The sequence below is a fragment of the Rhinoraja longicauda genome, chromosome 24, assembly GCF_053455715.1.
Source record: "Rhinoraja longicauda isolate Sanriku21f chromosome 24, sRhiLon1.1, whole genome shotgun sequence".
Lineage (NCBI taxonomy): Eukaryota > Metazoa > Chordata > Chondrichthyes > Rajiformes > Arhynchobatidae > Rhinoraja > Rhinoraja longicauda.
In genome coordinates, this window is record NC_135976.1 from 9,229,047 (window position 1) to 9,250,415 (window position 21,369).

The 21,369-nt window shown below is 39.6% G+C and overlaps 1 protein-coding gene across 2 annotated transcripts in view; it reads left to right on the forward strand.

The window, feature by feature from the left end:
- LOC144605411 (signal peptide, CUB and EGF-like domain-containing protein 3) overlaps positions 1 to 21,369 on the forward strand; it is a 252,372-nt gene that overhangs the window by 165,601 nt on the left and 65,402 nt on the right. For both annotated transcript variants that reach the window (XM_078420626.1, XM_078420627.1), the window contains exons 6-8: positions 1,792 to 1,908; positions 12,358 to 12,474; positions 18,833 to 18,955. In XM_078420626.1, coding sequence (XP_078276752.1) covers positions 1,792 to 1,908; positions 12,358 to 12,474; positions 18,833 to 18,955 — 357 coding nt within the window. The remainder of the gene's footprint in view (positions 1 to 1,791; positions 1,909 to 12,357; positions 12,475 to 18,832; positions 18,956 to 21,369) is intronic.

The window sequence follows — 21,369 nt, forward strand, 5'->3', positions numbered from 1 at the left end:
GCCTTGGGTCCTTTGGCCCACCAAGAACACGCCGACCATCGATCACCCATTCACACTAGTTCTATGTTTTCCCACTTTCGCATCCATTCCTTGCACACTCGAGGCAATTTATAGCAGCCAATTAACCTACAAAACCGCACGTCTTTTGGATGTGGGAGGAAACCGCAGCATCCGGAGGAAACCCACGTGATCATAAGGAAAATGTGCAAATTCTTCACAGACAGCACACGCGGTCAGGATCGAACCGGGATCTTTGATGCTGCGAGGCAGCAAATCTACCAGCTGCACCACTCTGCAGCCCTTAAATAATGGTGACAGATTTGCCATACATTCTTTCCTTTTCATTTAAAATTTAAAAAATGCTGTCATCTCGTAGATATTTACAAAGATAATATCTGCCCCCTGTGGCCAATCTGTACTTTGCAAAACAGTCAACAGTCTTAATTAATGGCAGTCATTGGGGATTGAGGAAGAAGGGGAGCAAAGGAGTGTTTTTCTAAATGATGGTAACCGGGCACTTCCTAGCATGTCCTTTGATCCTAACATCTAGGATTACTATATTCATATTGGCAGAGCAAAGCAAGATGTTGCAGGGTTTCACCCGACAAGAGCCATCTGTCTCAGAAATAACAAATCACAACCTTGGCCCCACTGTGAAACTCACTTGTATAAACACAATTCTAATCCAATAGTGAGGCAGAAGAGAAATGGGAGGGCAGAAGTGTGAGGTCAGTGCAAATTCAAAAGCACATTGAGGAGTTCAGAGACTTTATGGCCATGAAGGGGCAATCAATATTTTAAGATTCTTATCCCCCTCCATTGTGGACTTTGCAGAGATCACAAATTTGAACACGGCACAATCTGTAGCCGTTTTATGAGAGGAATATGCCTCTATTCCACAAGATAAGACATACTGCTTTTCCCTGAGACATTTTTCTCTGCGGTTCCAATACAAACCAAGTTTCTCCTTCTTGGTGTGGGACAGCAAATGAAAGGCAGTGCCTTCAAAACTCTTCCAATGCCACAGCTGGTGGTCAAAGCATTGTACCAAAGGTCCATCATGGCTTTAGCCTCAAACTAAACCTTTTCACCGATTTATTTCAGTGTGCCTTTGCAACAAGAAAAATAAAAATGGTCAAATCCCTAATTCCAGCCACGCATTAAGAACTGTTGAAATTATGCTTGGAAGGAAAAAGCATCAAGTTTTGTTAATCTTGGGGTGGTACCATGCCACAAGGTGGTGAGGAATGTCTTGATCCTTAAAGTTCTGGGTTGACGTGGGGAAAAGATACAACCCTTGCTGGTCCTGATGGCCTGTGGATGTATTACAGTTTAGGCAGAGATGATAAGGAAGAGGGTAAATGTGGAATTTTAAAAACTGCAGTAACGTTATTAGATTGTGAGTTTTGCCTTTGTGTTGATTTAGCTTTGATCCGCAGAGAGAATGCGGATAATACTTTCCAAAGAATGGAGTTGCTGTCAAGGAGCTCAATGTTCCAAGAAAATGTCTTACAAAAACTACTTGAATTGTTTTTCTTTTAATTGATTGAAAATGTGCTCTGGATTAGATCACATTTTTTTTTCTCTAACAAGTAGCATTTTTCAAACAAAATAAACTAACAAAAGAAACATTCCCAAGATAGTTTGCTTCTCAACTATGAAAGACGATAGTTTCAGCTGTGGTTAGATAAGGATCTCAAAATATGTTCTTTGACACATTTGTCAGGCGGGGGTTCAGTCACTGTTACCCTCCAGCATTTATTGAGGCGGTAATGTATTTTCTCTCTCTAGTGACGTGTAACTATGGAAACGGAGGTTGCCAGCATACGTGTGATGACACTGATCAAGGGCCGAAATGTGGATGCCATCTGAAGTTTGCCCTGCACTCCGATGGAAAAACATGCGTTGGTGAGTGGCTGGCTCAGACCAAGATGTTGCAAACAAGGACATGAAACAGGGCTGTGGAGTTGAGAAATCTGATGTAATCACTCAAGGAAATGGCTTGGATTTACAATTTCATACACCATTTCCACATATAATGGGAAACAGAGATGGTCAATGAAGCCTGCCAAGATTCTGATGGCTCGGCTTGGATGGGTTCACAGATTTCAGAAGACTTTGAGAATAGAGGTGGGAGGAGGGATCAAAAAGGGATGATTTGACCAAGGTTCTGTTGCCAGGAAAGAAGTTAAGTAAATACTGACCTGATTTCTTTCCAAAGGGCAGTAAAACAGAGAGCAGTCATGACGTGCTGTTCATGCTTGCAAAAAGAAAACAAAATGTTGATTTGTACAAGAGGGGTCTGGGAACTGCAAGTGCAAACTCGTATCCCATCCATTCAATGTGAGAGTGGCCCATTCTTCTGAGTCATCTACTCTCATCCCTTGTGTCAATAGGTGGTGAGTTTTGGAGCATTAGAAAAAATGGCAAATGTTGACAAAAGTATCATTTGTTCCTGTTTCATTTCCAAATAAATCGCAGCATTGGGCAGTAGACATGTTGTGGAAGATTTAGTGACTTCTGGGTAGTGTATTTACGTTGGATATGATATTACTAGAATGAATCATTTGGAATACCCAACCAAGCTAATCACAATTTTGCATATCTGTTCCAAAAAGAGCACTCAGTTTTTAGAGGGTCAATCCATAGATCTATGTGATCATATCATATCATATCATATCATATCATATATATACAGCCGGAATTTTGTCATTGGCTTTGGCTCCATTATCTCTGGGCCCAGCTCTGTGGAAACAATTATTCAATGTAGTTTAACATCCCCCCTGCAACATATTTTGTCCTTAAAGTCTGTGCTGACGAATTTTGCTTTAGCAACATGGTTAACCTGTTATAGAAATCCAAAACGATAAAACTGCAGATGCTGGAAATATGAAATAAAAAACAAAATTGCAAGAAGTATTAGCAGTTCAGATATGTCAGTATCAGCTGTCTGAAAACAAAGAAGAAGAAAAAGAGTAGCTGTCATCTTTGCCTCTAACAACCAATGAGTTATATCCCTCTGGAATATACTCAAGAGGAAACAAAATATGTGTTGGCTGGGTTAAAATTCTGAATAAAAGATAACCAAGATTTCCTAAGATACCAAGTGCAGATGCTCAAATCATGTATCATGTGCCTCTCTATTTTCTCCTGAGATGTTGCTGGTGAAGACACCAGTGGTTAAGGTTTGGGTCTTGGGATTGAACCTGAAATCATGGTCTGAGGATGTGGGTGGTGCAATACTAGAGATTGGGGTCTTTCCCAGGGATGTCCAGAGATTGGGGTCTTCTGGGAGAGGGGGGGGGGGGATCCTTGAAGCAGGGGTGTAGGATCTAGAGACTCGGAGGCTTGAGAAATGTAGGAGACCTATATATATCAAGCTTTTGTTGCTGGACTGGGATCTTCAAAGGAGGGCACTTCAAAGAGTGCTGCTTCTGGTCACGAGGATTCCAGGATAGTCCCATTGAAAATTGTTCCCTGGTGCAATATAACATAAATTCCCAAGCATGCACAATATGGTCACAATAACCCCGCTAGCAAAAACTATGAAAGAATTTATGAGATTCTGTAAAAATAAATTTTGAGTGAAATTTGAAATGGAAAGTAGGGGAATACAATTGAATGTAATGATGAACCAATGCTTCTGAGTGAGGGTTGGCAAGAGGTGGCTGGTGAGACACAAAAGGAAAATTCTGATTTTCAGCATTGTTATATGCTATAGGCACAGCCTACCTGGCATGTTGCACTGAGGGAAAACCTGTTACAAAATAAAGGCACCAAAGTGCTGGGGCAACTTAGCGGTATCTCTGGAGAACATAGAATGTAGAAAGGCATAGATAGCGTGGATGTGGAAAGGGTGTTTCCACTGGTGGGAGAGTCTAGGACCAGAGGTCATAGCCTCAGAATTAAAGGGCACTTTGGAGAAAGGAGGTGAGGAGGAATTTCTTTAGTCAGAGGGTAGTTAATCTGTGGAACTCATTGCCATAGAGGGCTGTGGAGGCCAAGTCAGTGGATATTTTTAAGGCAGAGATAGACAAATTCTTGATTAGAACGGGTGTCAAGGGTGATGGGGAGAAGGCAGGAAAATGGGATTAGAGGCAGAGATCAGCCATGATTGAATGGCGGAGTGGACTCAAATTCTCCTCCTATAACTTGTGAACTTGTAAACATGGATAGGTGACGTTTTGGGTCCGGATCCTTCTTCAGAACTTTTTTTTAAAATCGGTTGACTCATTGAAGCACAGTTTCTCTGGAGCAATTACAACACATCTCAGAATTAGTTAGATTTGAAACAAATCATCAAATAAGAAACCATGTTTTTGTTTGGAAACAATTAACACATTTTACGTTTGTTCATTCCTTTTGAATTCTCTGATGGTTGAACATTACATAGTTAGTAGTGTTTGTGTTGGCTGCTGCCATTCAATAGGGAATCATTGCTGGCAGTTTCATTACACTCCCATAGCCCCGAGGATGTAGCTGAGCCAACAGAAAACATTAAGTGCTTGTCATGGATGACAGGATAAAAAGTATTTGAAAAAATGTGAGCAGTAAAAGCCCTCAGAAGGTCCAATATGGTGTCTCCATGAACATCAATATACGGATGGACTGCAGTGCAGGTGGGTTAGACAATAGACAATAGGTGCAGGAGTAGGCCATTCGGCCCTTCAAGCCAGCACCGCCATTCAATGTGATCATGGCTGATCATTCTCAATCAGTACCCCGTTCCTGCCTTCTCCCCATACCCCCTGACTCCACTATCCTTAAGAGCTCTATCAAGCTCTCTCTTGAATGCATTCAAAGAATTGGCCTCCACTGCTTTCTGAGGCAGAGAATTCCACAGATACAGAGAATTCCACAGATTGTGAGGCCAGTCAGTACATAACATTGATCTTACAACAGTGTTGTCAATTTGGAGCTCAGTAAATCAGCTAACATCTTCACGTAAACGCATACAATTGAAATATACAATTACCCACATGAAGGATTCCTATAAATTAGCAGATGGCATCACTAAAGTGGGCTGGATCTTGAACAACGACGAGACGGATTACAGGAAGAATATAGAGAGCTCAGTAAGATGGTGTCAAGCTACCAATCTCTCCATCATTGTCAGATTTATGAGGGAGCAGATCTATTGAATAAATCTCTCATCGCCCTATACGAACCAGGGTCTTCAGAATCCTTATCTTTTTTAGGAATGAGGATTATTGTTGATTCAGTCAGAGTTTGTGGCAATCTCTGTTGTTTAAAGGCGTGACTATATACAGTTTGCAAACGTGGAGAGATCAAACCACTGAATTTTTTATAAAATTCATTATTTAAACCATCAGGGCCAGGAGTCTTCCCATTTTTAATGGATCTAATAGTCTCTTCAACGTCTTTCATAGTTATTTCTGCGCCCAGTAAATTTCTATCACTCACATTCAAACCAGGAAGGTTACATTCCTGCAAAAACTTTTGCATCTGCGCAGAAGTATCTGTTATTTTTGATGAATATAATGACTGATAAAATTGCAAAAATCTCTGATTAATATCATTAGGTAGTTTAAGCAAATCTCCATTTTCTGATCTAATTTTATGAATTGTAGAATCATCTTCTAATTTACGGAGTTGACGTGCTAGCAATTTCTGTGGTTTATCTCCAAATTCAAAATGTTTTTGTTTAGTATATTGAAAAAGCCTTAAAATATGAGCTGAAAGGATATAATTTAACTTATATTTGAGAACTGCAATTTTATTATGTATTTCAATAGAGGGAGCGATGGCATTTGTTATGTCTAACTGTCTTATCTGACTTTCCAGGTCATTCTGTTCAGCTCGGTTCTTCTTGTTTTGAGACGCTTGAAAAGCAATAATACATCCTCTCATAAACGCTTTAAATGTTTCCCAAAGCAGGGACGCAGGTGTTTCAGGAAGGTCATTTGCGTTAAAAAAAATCTCAAATTGCGATTTAAGATAGTCATAACATGCTTTTTCATTTAAGATTTGCGGATTAAATCTCCAATTAGTCTGTTTCCCCGTTACTCCTTGGAGTTTTACCCTAAATGTTAAAGGGGCATGATCGGATATAATAATATTATGATATTTTGAATTATACGTATAAGGAATAAGTTTGGAGTCCACCAAGAAATAATCAATTCTTGAATAAGTTTTATGCACAGGTGAATAAAATGAATACTCTCGGCCTGAAGGATTATCAATCCTCCAAACATCTTTTATATTTGCACTATTTATATAAGAGTTTAATAATTCACACGACTTGGATTTTGTTTTCCTTTGAGTTGAAGATCTATCCAAATAAGGATCTAATGTACAATTTAAATCTCCTCCAATTATCAAGTTATATTGTCCAAATTCTGGAATGGTATTAAATATTTTTTTAACGGATTAAATACTGATCAGAAGATATTAGCGAAAATCTTAGCTCAGAGATTAAGTCTAGTTATAGACAAATTGATACACCCCGATCAATCAGGCTTTATAGCCAAACGATATTCATTTTTCAACTTGAGACGCTTGTTTAATATAATTTATTCAAATAGACTATTAAATGAAGATTTAGCAATCATCTCGCTAGATGCTGAAAAAGCATTTGATCAAGTAGAATGGTCCTATCTTTTCTCAGTGATGGAAAAATTTCAACTAGGTGAAAATTTTTGTGCATGGGTGAAACTTTTATATACATCCCCAACAGCTAGAATATTAACCAATCAAATGCTGTCATCTAAATTTCATTTAGCTAGGGGTTGTAGACAAGGATGTCCACTATCACCACTTTTATTTGCCCTTATTATAGAACCACTTGCTGAGAGTATTAGATCAAATTCAGATATTTATGGCTACAACACTAAACATACAACCAATAAAATTTCTTTATATGCGGATGATGTATTAATATATATTACAAAGCCAGAAATTAGCATTCCGAATTTATTAAATCTCATAACTCAATTTGGTTCATTTTCAGGTTATAGAATTAACTGGTATAAAAGTGAAATTATGCCAATAATGGAGCATAATCCGGCCATACTTCAACAATTTCCTTTTAAAATTGCCTATGAAAAGTTTAAATATCTTGGAATTTACGTGACTAGGAAATATACTTCTTTATTTAAATCAAATTTTCCTCCTTTACTTGCTAAATTACACAGAAATATCCAATTTTGGAAAACACTTCCTATATCATTAGTTGGTCGTAGTAATGCTATAAAGATGATCTTTCTTCCACAGCTACTATACTTATTTCAAGCAATTCCGATCTACCTTCCAAAAAAGTTTTTTTTTTAAATTGATTCAATTGTTACTAATTTTATTTGGGACTACAAGACTCATAGAATAAATAAAAGACACTTATGTAAGTCTAAAATTAATGGAGGAATTGCTTTACCTAACTTTTTATTTTATTATTGGGCGGTTAATATTAAAAATATAACCTGCTGGTTGGATGATTCTGATCAACAACCGGATTGGTTAAAGATGGAGAAAGAGGATTGTTTACCATTCGATATTGGTGCGATCCTCTTAGCTCCAATAAATTTAAATTTAAAAAAATATGGAGGTAATCCCATTATACATAGTGTTATCCGTACCTGGAAACAATTAAAGCTTACGTTAAAATTGAGTAAATTATCTGTTTTCCTTCCTATTGCGAATAATCCTTCTTTTAAACCGTCTGTCTTAGATAGAGGCTTTGCTCAATGGAAAAGTTATGGAATCAAAAGGGTGGGAGATCTTTATCATAAGGGAACTTTTCTTTCGTTTCAGGAGTTACAGCAGAAGTACGGATTACATGTTAATAATTATTTTAGATATTTACAACTTAGAGATTATGTAAAATCACACATGCAAGAATATAAGTTTAGAGGTCCAGAAACACTTGATGTATGCCTGAATCGACATTATAACTCAAATAAATTAATATCTTTTATTTACAATATTCTCCTTGACATTGACATTCCGTCATCAGAATCTTATAGACGAGCATGGGAGGACGAATTGAATCAATTTATAATGCAAGATATATGGGATGAAAGTTTACAACATATACATCAATGTTCATTGAATACTAGACATTCCTTAATACAATTTAAAATAATACATAGATTACATTATTCGAAGACGAAATTAAATAGGATTTTTCCTAGTATCTCTCCTATGTGTGATAAATGTCAATTTCAAGAAGCTAATTTAACTCATATTTTCGTAACTTGTATAAAAATGCAAAACTTCTGGTTGGAGATTTTTAAAATAGTTTCTAAAGTTATTAATAAAAAATTAGATATGGACCCAAAATTAATTATATTAGGATTATCAGAACATACTACAAATTTTACAGTAAGTCAGGTACATTTTCTTGATTACAGTCTAATAACTGCAAAAAAACTAATACTTAAATTTTGGAAAAAACCAATAACCCCCACAATTAAAATGTGGACTATGGAAATGACAGAGACCCTGCATTTGGAAAAAATAAGGTTTGCCTTAATTGACAAACCTGAGTTATTTTTAAAAATATGGTCTCCATTTATTGAATTTTTAGAAAAGTAAATGGGTTTGGCACAGGACTAAAATAAAAAAAAATTAAATAAAAAGTTGAAACTTGAGTTGGGGGTTGGATGTACAGCTGTGGTTTTTGTCTCCCGGATCTACTCCCGTTAATTTTTATTGTTAGATCCTTTTTTTTTTTAACCCTCTTACTCTCTCTCCCCAAGTTTATAGTTTTATATTTTTATTTTTACTTTCTCTCTTCAAAAATGTAAAAATTGAAGCTATGTAAGAACTTTGTAACAAATGTGTTTTTTCTTATTTCGATTTGTACATATGCTTTTCAAAAATAAAATATTATAAAAAAAAAAATAATAATAAAATAAAAAATAAAAAATAAATAAATCTCTCATAAACCAATCTTCCAACCTTCCTTTTTATGGGCCTTGCACTTTTTGTTAGCTGCACTTACTCTGTGGCTGTCACACTATATTTTGCACTTTCTTTTTAATTTCCATTACTTGCTACAGTTGTGTATGACTTGATTGTACTGACAAATTGTATGATTTGACTGATCAGTATGCAAGCTAAGCTATTCATTATATCTTCGGGCACACAACGATAATAAAACACCATCAATACCATTTTTTTACGAGTTTGTATTTGGAGAATCTCCTACCTCGTGAAAAGTCTGAGCATCCTTACTTATTTATATCCCTTCGACCAAGGGACATCTTGAAGGAAATGATGGGGGAGAGTTGATTAAGAAATGATGTTTGGAGTATGGAACTTAGGAGTTGTTGGCACATTGGAGAGATGGTCAAGTGGTCATAGCAGAAAACAGTTGACAAAATGGCAGCAGAATATGAACATTAATTTATAGAGGATTAGTGGACCTTCATGAGAAATAATTCTAAAATATTTTGCTTATTAAAAATAAATTCCTGCTTTGGTGTTACATGAATTGACCTCCTCAAGTGTGAAGTTATAGATTGCTTTTTGATTTAATCAAGAATGATCAATCAAAAAAGGTAATCAATAAGTGAAGGCTATTCAGCATATCAGAACTAAACTCCATCTTGCATGCAAAAGCATGTCTGCTCATCTACTTGGTTGCTCCTGTCTTTTTTTAAATAAGTATTATTTATTACTTTAAATATTTTGAACTAACATTACTGTTTGTTCTTTTAAACGTTGTTCCTTACTTATCATTCAGCAATACACAAAGTGCTGGAGGAACTCAGTGGGCCAGGGCATCTGGGGAGGAATGGACATTGTTTTGGGTTGGGACTCCTTACTTATCATTGGTGTTTGGGATTGATTTGCACTTTGCACTATTGATGTTTGCAGAACTTTTTTATAGCTATCAGCACATAATCTGCATCACAGGTATGATCCACATCAAGTTATCAGCTCCACTGCCCTTCCATCCTGGAATGGATGGATACACTACCTTAACGTAAAACTTAATTGACAAAGCGGTGTAATGTGCTGTATAAACACGCGGTACTAAAAAATGTAATTCCACCTGTTTATAGACCTATGGATTTAATATGGAAAAGCTGTTCTGTATTTAACTGATTTGTCAAGAGATTTAGAGAGGATCTGTTTAAATTCAGTGTCATGTGATGTTTATGTAAGACATGTGGAGCTGATCAATTGACATTAATTAGATGGTGTTATCATATGACTCCAAGTCATTACTTGCATTTTGCTGCAGGCAGATTTCTAGGAAGCTCAGCACATTGCAAATCATTTTTATTCACGGTAATCTATGCAGTGTCTGTTCTGCAGAGTTATTGTACTTTTGATTTTTACCTCAGGAAACCCACGCACTAATCTCAAATTCTATTCATATTCAGCCTGAGGGTTGTTCTTGTTGTTTGAGCTTGACCAGTCTCTGTCAGCATCCTGTGGAATAGAGGGGAGGAGGAGGAGAGGGGTGGGGAGGAATGAGATACTGTCAAAGGGAGGCACAGGGACACAGCAACGAGAGCTGTTTCATCACAGTTCCTACAGCCCCAGGTTCAATCCTGAACTCCACTGCATTTGCACACTCTCCCTGTGACCACGTGGGTTTCCTATGTGTGCTTTGGTTTCCCCTGGGTGCTCCAGATTCCTCCCATGTCCCAGAGATATGCAGTTCAGTAGATGAATTGGCCACCCTAAATTACCTCTGGTGTTTAGGTGAGTAATAGAATCTGAAAGTTGATAGAAATGTGAGGAGAATTAATTTAGATTTGTTTAAAATCGGTGCTGGATGAACAGCACAGACCCAGTGGGCTGAAGGGCCTGTTTCCATGCTGAATGACTCTATGTAACTATCGGCATTTTTCCATTGACAAAGCAATAACGTTTGTGTAGGGGAGATGAGGAAGAAAGTTAACTTTTAAGGACAACAATTTTGGAACAAATTAGTCTTCTTTCAATCATTCATAATTTTAAAAATTACTGACGTTGGGAATCATAAATATGAACAAGAGCACATTGGGGATACGTAACAGGTCAGGCAGCATCTGGGGAGAGAGAAGAAAAGTTAATATTTTAGCTTTGCAAAAGTGAGAAAACAAGTGTGTTTTAAGTTGCAGAGAAGCAAGAAGGTCGGAGAGGGAAACAAGAATGTCTGTGTTACCATGAAGACCAAGGAAATCCAGGTGACACAAATGTTGTTGCTGCCATCTAAGAGAGGGCGATGAAAGCTTTCTAATCATAGTTGATCCATTAGGCGGAGGGGTAAATAGAGTTAGATGGATGTCAGCAGAAAAGGGAGTAAAAAAATACAGAACGCAGCAGTTGCTGGACTTCTGAAATAAAAGAGAAATCTGGAAATGCTCAGCAGATCAGGTCGCAATAACGTTGACGTGGGGGAGATGAGCTTGCAGCATCTACCTTATCTACCTCTCTTCTAGCAGAGAGAGAAACTGAGTGAACGTTACAGGCGGAATCCCCATAAGGACTGGGCATTCTGACACAAGCTGGAAAGATGGGTTGGCTCCATTTATTGAATTGAGTATTGAGTTCTGAGAGCCACAACATGCCTACACAGAAGGGTAGGCCTGTCTTTCTCTCCAGGCCTGACCAATTGAGCACTCACCACAACTTCTCTTACCTATTAACGCCCTACGGGTATGAAGCATCAATTGGCCTTTTCAAATCAGGCTAAACAGAATAAGGTGAAATCACATGACTTTGATTCTGGCATAAAGAATGGCAACCTCCACAAGACACAAGAGGAGAGTTGCTTTCACAGTGTTAGTGAAAGGCAGCCGTTTAAGTCAGGTTGGGGTGGCAAATAAAGTGCTTTGTTAGATGTACAAGCCTTTGCCAAATTTATATTCCTTAACTCTTGGGGTTCTCTATTTTGTCACAGTGTTGATCATAACAAAATGGAATAGTACAGCACAGGAGGCACAAGGAACTGCAGATGCTGGATTCTTCAGCAAAACACCAAGCGATGGACTAACACAGCCAGTTAGACAGCATCTGTGGAGGGAATGGACAGGCAAAGTTTCGGGTCGGGACCCTTCTTCAGACTGAGTCTGAAATAGGATCACAACCCAAAACATTAGAATCCATTCCCTCCACAGATGCTGTCTGTCTTACTGAGTTCCTCCAGCACTGTGTTTTAGTACAGCACAGGAACAGGGCCTTCAGCCCACCATGTCAGCACTGACGATGATGCTGATCTAACTAATACCATCTGCATGCATGTGGTCTTTATCCCTCTATTCTTTTCCACATATCTGCAGGATGACAGGTATTTCTGTTCAGGAAGTCCTGATGTCCTGAATGTGCATGGTGATGCTAAACTCAGGCGGTATTGAAGATGGCATTGTTTGACCTCCACCCACTCTGTCTTCCTTCCCACAGAGACTTGCGCTGTGAACAATGGAGGCTGTGACAGCACGTGTCAGGATGCTGCCACTGGCGTCCGCTGCAGTTGCCCGGTGGGATTCACCTTACAGCCTGACAGAAAGACATGCAAAGGTCAGTTTCTGCTGCTTCACCCAAAGTCTGTAGTTTCTTTTTTGCTCTGGTTTATTTTCACCCGCGTGTTTAGACCGTAATGTTGTATCCTTATTGTTTTGATGTGTTTATGCTTTATTCTTAATTGTTAACCGTATGTTTGTGTTGCCATTTGTGAGCGGAGCACCAAGGCACATTCCTTGTATATGCACATACTTGGCCAATAAACTTATTCAAACTTACACCCTTCATTACAATGTTAAAATATTCATTTTATACTTGAGATAATACCGTCTGAAGAAGGGACTCGACCCAAAACGTCACCCAATCCTTCTCTCCAGAGATGCTGCCTGTCCCGCTGAGTTACTCCAGCATTTTGTGTCTACCCTGTATGCCCAATCAGAGTAAACCAACAGAGGACAGATACTTGAGTGACGTTTTGGGTTGGGACACTTCCTCAGACAAGACTGAAGAAGGGTCCCTAACCGAAAGGTCACCCCATCCTTTTTCTCTGGAGATGCTGCCTGACCCACTGAGTTAAGCCAGCACTTTGTGTCTATCTTTGATATAAATCAGCATTTGAGGTTATTTGCTTCTACTGTTGAGAATCAGAATCAGAATTACCTTTATTTGCCATCCAAAAAACAAGTCTTTTGAACGAGATTTCGTCACCCACAGTCCAACATTAAGAGCAATAAAATAAGCAATTACACAACCACAAACCAACACAAAACAACAAAAAAATGAAACATCCATCACAGTGAGTCTCCTCCGGTCCCCTCCTCACTGTGATGGAAGGCCAGAATGTCATTTTTCTTCCCCTGCCGTCTTCTCCCGCGGTCAGGCTGTTGTAGTTGCCACGTTCCAGGCCGCGCCGGACGGTGAAAGGTCCGCGGCGGGCCGACCCAAGCCCCGCGATCCGGGGCGGGCGAAGACGCCGCCGCTGCCGTTGCCGCTGCACGTCGGGGCGATCGTTTATACTGCCATGCTTCTGGAAATGTTGGTAAATGTCCTGAAGCAGAGGTGATGATGAATTTTTACATGATCTTCAGACAAATGCCACGCAGCACCTGACAAACTCTTCAGCAGCATGCAGTCATTGTATTTGTAACCAGATTGAGTTAATATCAATATAAGCAGCAATGAAACCAGTTTTCAAGATCACACATTAGGTTTTCCCAATCTCTCTATGTCACATCTCACTGTTTTTCCTTGCCTACGCCCAGATTTTTTGCAAGTACCCTTGTCACAATTACTTTTCCAATGAAGTAAGTGGTTCAAAATAATACTTTCTATTTATTCCCAAGATAACCTCTGTGTGATAACGGGAATTTTTGCCGTACTTAACCTGCCGGTGTGACTTCCGTGCAGACGGAGAGGAAGAGGAGGATGGCTTCCAGCTCCCTTTTGTTGACTGGATCAGTGACAGATTCATTTTAACCTAAGTATCACTTCATGACATTTACATGGCAGAAGAGGATTGTTAGAGGTTGCATGGTCATTACATGCAAAAGATACCATGCTAAATCAGAAGCAGCAGGACCCTAATCTGCCTGTTCAACCTACACCCTTAATCTTGCTACTAACTTTGCTGCAACAAGCTGCTAAGTGATTCCAGGTTTCCCCCTTAACCACTCTCCTCAAAATTCATTCCAAGTGTTCACTCTCAGAGCTCAGAAACAGGCCATTAGGATGAACAGATTTATGTCTGTGCGGGGCTCTACACAGTCCCTCCACCCACTGGGCTTCATTTTGCCACGTCCTGGTATTTCTTTTCTCTCACATAATTACTTAGCTTCCTTATAAATGGATCCAGTGGTATTTATCTGAACCACTTCATCACATTCTTTTAATCACGTTCTCAGTGGTGAAATATTTTTCTTGAATTTCTGATGTTTTAAAGATAGTGCATGGAAACGGGCTCTTCAGCCCAACGAGTCCACGCCGACCATCGATCGCCCGCTCACACTAGTTCTATGTCATCCCACTTATCCACTCCCCACACACTGGAGACAATTTACAGAGGCCAATTAGCCTACAGTCCAGCATGTCTTAGAGATGTTGGGTGGAAATCAGAGCACCCTCCAGCGGTTTATCATCTTCTCCAGATTCCAGCATCTTCAGTCTTTTGTGTCTTCATGGAATGTGATTGAGTCTCTTTCTGGTTCATGGCCTACAACTCCAGGTGTTCATTCAGGTACTTCTCTTATGGATTCACACTTGTACTTCTGAAACTATTTACCATTATTGGAACCAGGAATGATGAAATTCCCACTGCAACGCTCTTTTGGATAGTTTTCCAAGAAAAAAGATGGCTAATTGGTATATGCTAAATTTACGACATTCTCCTGAGCCAAGCTTTTTTCTGTGTCTTCATTAATATCTCTGACTGCCTTTGGATATTCACTCAGCACATTCATTCCCCTTCTTTCCTCAGAGAGTTGTACGCGTTATTTTTACTCCTTACCGCGGCACGGTAGCACAGCGGTAGAGTTGCTGCTTTACAGCGAATGCAGCGCCGGAGACTCAGGTTCGATCCTGACTACGGGTGCTGCACTGTAAGGAGTTTGTACGTTCTCCCCGTGACCTGCGTGGGTTTTCTCCGAGATCTTCGGTTTCCTCCCACACTCCAAAGACGTACAGGTATGTAGGTTAATTGGCTGGGTAAATGTAAAAATTGTCCCTAGTGGGTGTAGGATAGTGTTAATGTACGGGGATCACTGGGCGGCACGGACTTGGAGGGCCGAAAAGGCCTGTTTCCGGCTGTATATATATGATATGATATGATATGATATTTCACTACAATAAAAAATTACTTGATGGTCTATGTTTGGGTCATATTTAAATAAATATTGTCCTCCTGATTAAATTTGATCTTTGTATGCCTCATTGTCACCTTCCCCTAGCTAACAATGATCTATTCTACATTTTCCTTGGTCCACATCCCATTTGATCTCTCATTTTCACACCTTACCCTTCCATATCACTGTGTGTCTCCCTCTCCCCTGACTCTCAGTCTGAAGAAGAGTCTTGACCCGAAACGCCACCCATTCCTTCTCTCCAGAGATGCTGCCTGACCCGCCGAGTTACTCCAGCATTTGTGTCTATCATATTTATTTAGAATTATTTTAAAGTTGTTTAATTCTGCACGCCTATAAGGTTGAAGGCAGAGAGCAAACATGATGGTTCCTCATGTTCCTCAAGGTTTCACGTCACTGTGAGTGAAGGTTGAGGCTCATGGAATTAGTGGAAAACAACTGAGCTGTCCAGGAAATTAGCCAAAACTGCAGGAATGCCCAGCAGACCATCAAACTGCCAGGATGCAACAAGTGGTTAACATCTAAAATACTGCAGTTTATAGAAATCTGAAATAAAAACAAAGTGCTGGAAATGCTCTGCAGATCAGTCAACATTTGTGAAGGGAGAAGCAGAGTTAAAATTCCAGGTCAATGGCAAGAGTGACCTGCAAGGATCAGTGTGGGGACCACAATAATTCAAAGTCAATGGAAACATTAAATTGTAAAGAGATAATAATGATGATATAAATATACCGATTATTAGATAAATGGCATCAATTAATTTCAATATAGGCAAATGTTAGCTCATAAAGGTTGACACAAAATGGTGGAGTAACTCAGCGGGACAGGCAGCTTCTCTGGATAGAAGGAATGGATGATGTTTCGGGTCTCAACCCGAAACATCCATACATTCCTTCTATCCAGAGATGCTGCCTGTCCCGCTGAGTTACTCCAGCATTTTGTGTCTGTCTTCAGTGTAAACCTACATCTGCATCTCCTTCCTACACAGATGTGAGCTCATTTATCTTCTGGACAGTGAAAGGCTAAAAGTGTGAAGTTTCAGAAAGATCTAGGAATCCATTTTCATGACCAGGCACAAAAAATTGTCAAAATTCGTAAAAGAGCAGGTGGGCAGATGTTAGTTTTGACAAAAATGTGACATTAATTTGCCAGAATGATATCAGTATCTCAATGATAAATTATGATGAGAAATTTTATTCCTTGAAATGTATAACATTGGCAGCTGATTCAATTGAAGTTTTCAAGGGAAGAAGAGCTGCTGGGAAGGACAGCTAGACTATTTCTGATGGTTGGGGTCTTTAGAACTGGAGAATACATTATTAAATTTAGAACTGGACCATTCGGGAGAAAGACCTCTGCACTTCCCTAAATGACAAGTGATATGGGAGTAAATCATCCATTTAAATTCAGACTTTGTTAGATTTTTGGGAAGAGGTTATAAGATAAGAGGAAGAGCTGGTGATTATTTAATGTCAGTGGTGTTATGTCCATGATCTTTAATGTCCATGATCTTATTGAAAGGCAGAAGAGGCTGAAGCAGCCAAGAACCTTATTTATGTTTCAGTGATGAAGTAAACAAAATTTTTCCATTTGCTTTAATTTTGCTCGTGACTCCTATTATTTTAAAGTGGATAAATTCTAAATTAGACTCCTGGTATGAATCAAGATGAGGTTCCAAATAATGTTAATGCTTTTCATTTTGTGGTCACGTTCCCCAGGGGAAATATGGTTTGAATTTCCCATAAATCGTATAATTTACAAACACCAGATTAGGATAAGCACCAAAATTTATGCCTCACCAAAACATAGTGTATGGTGGAGTCATTATGCAAACCATATATCAAAATGGAGTCTGAACTAATTGCACCTAACTGAAGTCTCTCTCATAATTCATGTTTGTATGTGCTCTTTTTATTTAAAATCCTTCTTCTGTTGACAAGGTGGTCAGTACCACACCTGGACATCAGCTTGAATGTATTCACATTGATGGTTTCTAACTGGAGTAGTTCTGTGTATGCTTCTTCTGTGGCAAAGGAAGGGAATCTTCCAGACATATTGTTGCCTTATATACTGTATGTACCTTATCTACTTATATATGCACTGACTCAATGCTCAAGCCATTTTGTACAGTTGATCTGCTAGATAATGTACATCTGAAGGTTAAATGGCAAGACTCTGTGTCAGACAACTTGGATTACCAACCTCTCAATCCTTTAAGAAGCTTGACTCAAAACAAACATTCAGTTGTGTTATTCCGACTGGAAATTTGTCACCGGAAGTGCAAGAAATTTAGGAAGGGAAGAATGTGATTCTCATGTATTTTAAGCGCTCAGAAACAATTATATAAAAGAATAAATGGCACAGTGAGTCTCGATTTCAGCAAAATGATATATCTTACTTAAAGAAGGGCAGTTGTGGATGTTGGTGGCTAATAATCCCAGCTCAATGACATCACTGCAGGAGTTCCGCAGGGCAATATCCTGAGCCAACCATCTCAATCTACTTTAGCAACGTTCTTCCTTTTATCATGAAAGTAAGCATGCAGGTACATCAGGCAGTGAAGAAAGCTAATGGCATGTTGGCCTTCATCACAAGAGGAGTTGGGTATCGGAGTAAAGAGGTCCTACTGCAGTTGTACAGGGCCCTGGTGAGACCACACCTGGAGTATTGTGTGCAGTTTTGGTCTCCTAATTTGAGGAAGGACATTCTTACTATTGAGGGAGTGTAGCGTAGGTTCACACGGTTAATTCCCAGGATGGCGGGACTGTCATATGATGAAAGAATGGAGCGACTGGGCTTGTGTATTCACTGGAATTTAGAAGGATGAGAGGGGATCTTATAGAAACATATAAAATTATTAAAGGATTGGACACACTAGATGCAGTAATCATGTTCCTGATGTTGGGGGAGTCCAGAACCAGGGGCCACAGTTTGAGAATGAGGGATAGACCATTTAGAACTGAGATGAGGAAAAACGTTTTCACACAGAGAGTTGAGAATTTGTGGAATTCTCTGCCACAGAAGGCAGTGGAGGCCGATTCACTGGATGTATTCAAAGGAGAGTAAGATAGAGCTCTTAGTGCTAGCGGAATCAAGGGATATGGGGAGAAGGCAGGAACGGGGGACTGATTGTGGATGATCAGCCATGATCACATTGAATGGCGGTGCTGGCACGAGGGGCCAAATGGCCTACACCTGCACCTATTGTCTATGTATCTATGTATCATAAAATAGGAAGTGGGAATGCTTGCACAGTTAAATTCCGTTTGCAACTAATTTAGCAAGTTTGCAAGTAATTTAGTGGGACAGGCAGCATCTCTGAAGAGAAGGAATGGGTGACCTTTCAGGTCGAGACCCTTCTTCAGATGAAGGGTCTCGACCCGAAACATCACCCATTCCTTCTCTCCAGAGATGCTGCCTGTCCCGCAGAGTTACTCCAGCATTTTGTATCTGTCGTCTCTGTCCCTGTCTCTCCGTCTCTGTGTCTATGCATGTCCGCCACTCTGTGCCTTTCTCTTTTCTACATCTTTTTCTCACTCCTTGGATCTGTCTTTACGCAGATATCGATGAATGCCGCCTGCACAATGGTGGCTGTGACCACGTCTGCAGGAATACTATTGGAAGCTTCGAATGCAGCTGCAAAAAGGGCTATAAACTGCTGACTAATGAAAGGACTTGTCAAGGTGAGTCAAACCTCTGTGCTATTTGCTTTAATGTACATAACGTGCTTCCACTGCAATCTCACCTTTATTTCTATTATTCGATTTACCTACTAAAGCCTGGTTGCAGTTACTCATAAATTGCTCATTAACAGGTAGGGGGGTTCTGAAATTATGGCGTTTACCTGGCTGTATACAAATACCTGCTGCTTTTTCAGCAACATCAGCAAAAACTCAAGCAGGTGCGTTTGTTGCTTCTGTTATGGTGATATTGCTGTTGTGCAGTGTTATCTGATATGTAAAACCAAGAAGATTAGATTTTCGATGTAACTGAAAGATAAAAATGTTTTGAGTTGGAACGTGAACCTTGGCGATTAAATCATCTGTAAATATCGTGAATTTCTTTGGAAGTGTGGAGTTAGTTTGTGTTGGAGGCAGGTAATAGAGTGTGAGAATATTAAAAAATCGCTACTGTGTCATCTGATTAAGATTGGAATGTTTTTCTAGTTGGCCGCAATATCCATTACAATTATTTATAAAGCATAGGATCTCAGCTTCAGGCATTAACATTAATCATTTTTAATCTGCATGTTAATACTACCATCAAATATAACATTTCTCAAGAGATGAAAATTCCATCTGCCCAAATCCTGCGGATTTGATCTTGTGAGAATAAAGTCGCTTGGACCTGTGAGAGTCGTTTCCACAGAGAACTGTGGAAAACTGGTGTTGGGACAGAGGGCAGTTATATCCACAGTTCACTGGGGTCCTCTTTTGGCAGAACCTGGGTACTGCAGAAGGACATTGCTGCACATTTTGTCGATGGACATGAATTTTGACAGGACCAAGATTCATGATCTGCAGTGAAATGTCTGCACTTGCCTTTGAATTTTGGAATAACCGCAGACTTGCCTTCTGCAACCCATTTAAGAAGCTGCAATCTGCAATAGAGGGCTGGTCTGATCCCTCATATAGCGGCCCTGTATGTTTAGGATTGCAGGGAGTGGAGATGTTAAAAACTTCTAAAACAGTTTTAAGAAGTAAAAATCTCAAAACACTTAAAAACACTCGAGAAGAAAAGTTAATTAACCAAAAGGTGACATAATCCCCCTTCATTGAAATGAGTGGAGAAGCAACGTTTTTTTAAAGGGTATTTAATGTGAACTTGATGACTGACGGTAGGGAGAGAAACACAGCCCAAATTTCTACCCTCTATCCGCGAGCCCTTAATATCTCTGGATACTAAAATCTCCATCATCCTTTATAACCCTCATTTATGACTATCAAACGTAGACTGTAGATTAGTGTGGATGGGTAATTGATGGATGGCATGGACATTGAAGGTCAACGAAACTGTGTTTCTATTCTATGTGAAGTGAAAAATCTTATCAATAATGACAAGGGGACTGTGAGCCCTGGCTTTGTTCAGTTCTTTTTAGTTTCTAAAAAGACTGATAAACCTAATACAGGATTGATCCTTAAATTCCTACAGATAGAGAATAGAGTTTGAAAGGGGGATTGGGGATTTAGGTGAGAGTTGAATCAATTGATAGTTAATACAGGAGAGTTGTAAAGGATGATGGAGGTTTTAATACACAGAGATATAAAGGGATAGTGCATTGAGGAGAGAGGTGACACAATGGTGCAGCTGATAGAGCTGCTACCTCACAGAGCCAAGACCCTGGTTCGATCCTGACCTCGGGTGCTGTCTGTGCGGACTTTGCATGTTCTCCCTGTGACTGTGGGTTTCCTCCGGGTGCTCTGGTTTCCTCCCACATCCTAAAGACGTGCAATTTTGTGGGTTAATTGGCCCTCTGTAAATTGCTTCCAGTGTCCAGGGAGAGAGTGTGAAAAGTGAGATAACAAAGAACTAGTGTGAACGGGTGACCAACGGTCAACATGGACCCGGTGGACCTGTTTCCATTGCTGTACTACTGAACACTGAGCAATAAATAGACAGGGGATCTGAGGTAGTGAAACTGGTTCATGGAGAGAGGCATGGAGTCAAATACAATGATATGGGGTGAGTGGAGTTGGGACTGTGAGAGAATCAGAAGGGGTTGAGTCAGAGATACAGGGAAAGGATAGAGAGATAAAGGTACAGAACAGAGTTAGAAGGGATTGAGTCAAGCTAGAGAGAGATACATTCAGAAGCAGAAGTCATTAGATATAATACATTTCCCTTTAAACACTTGTTGCAAATGCTGGAGTAACTCTGGGTCAGACAGCATCTCTGGAGAAAAGGAATATACATTTCGGGTGAGAACCCTTCTTCAGACTGCAAGTCGGGGGGGGGGGGGGGGGGAAAGGAATGCAGGAGTTACCTGAAATTAGAGAAATCAATGTTCAATACCCCCTGGTAAACTACCCAAGCGAAATATGGGGTGTTCCTTAATAAAGTTATTAGAGGTGAGTCAAGGTGCCAACTCTTACAACCC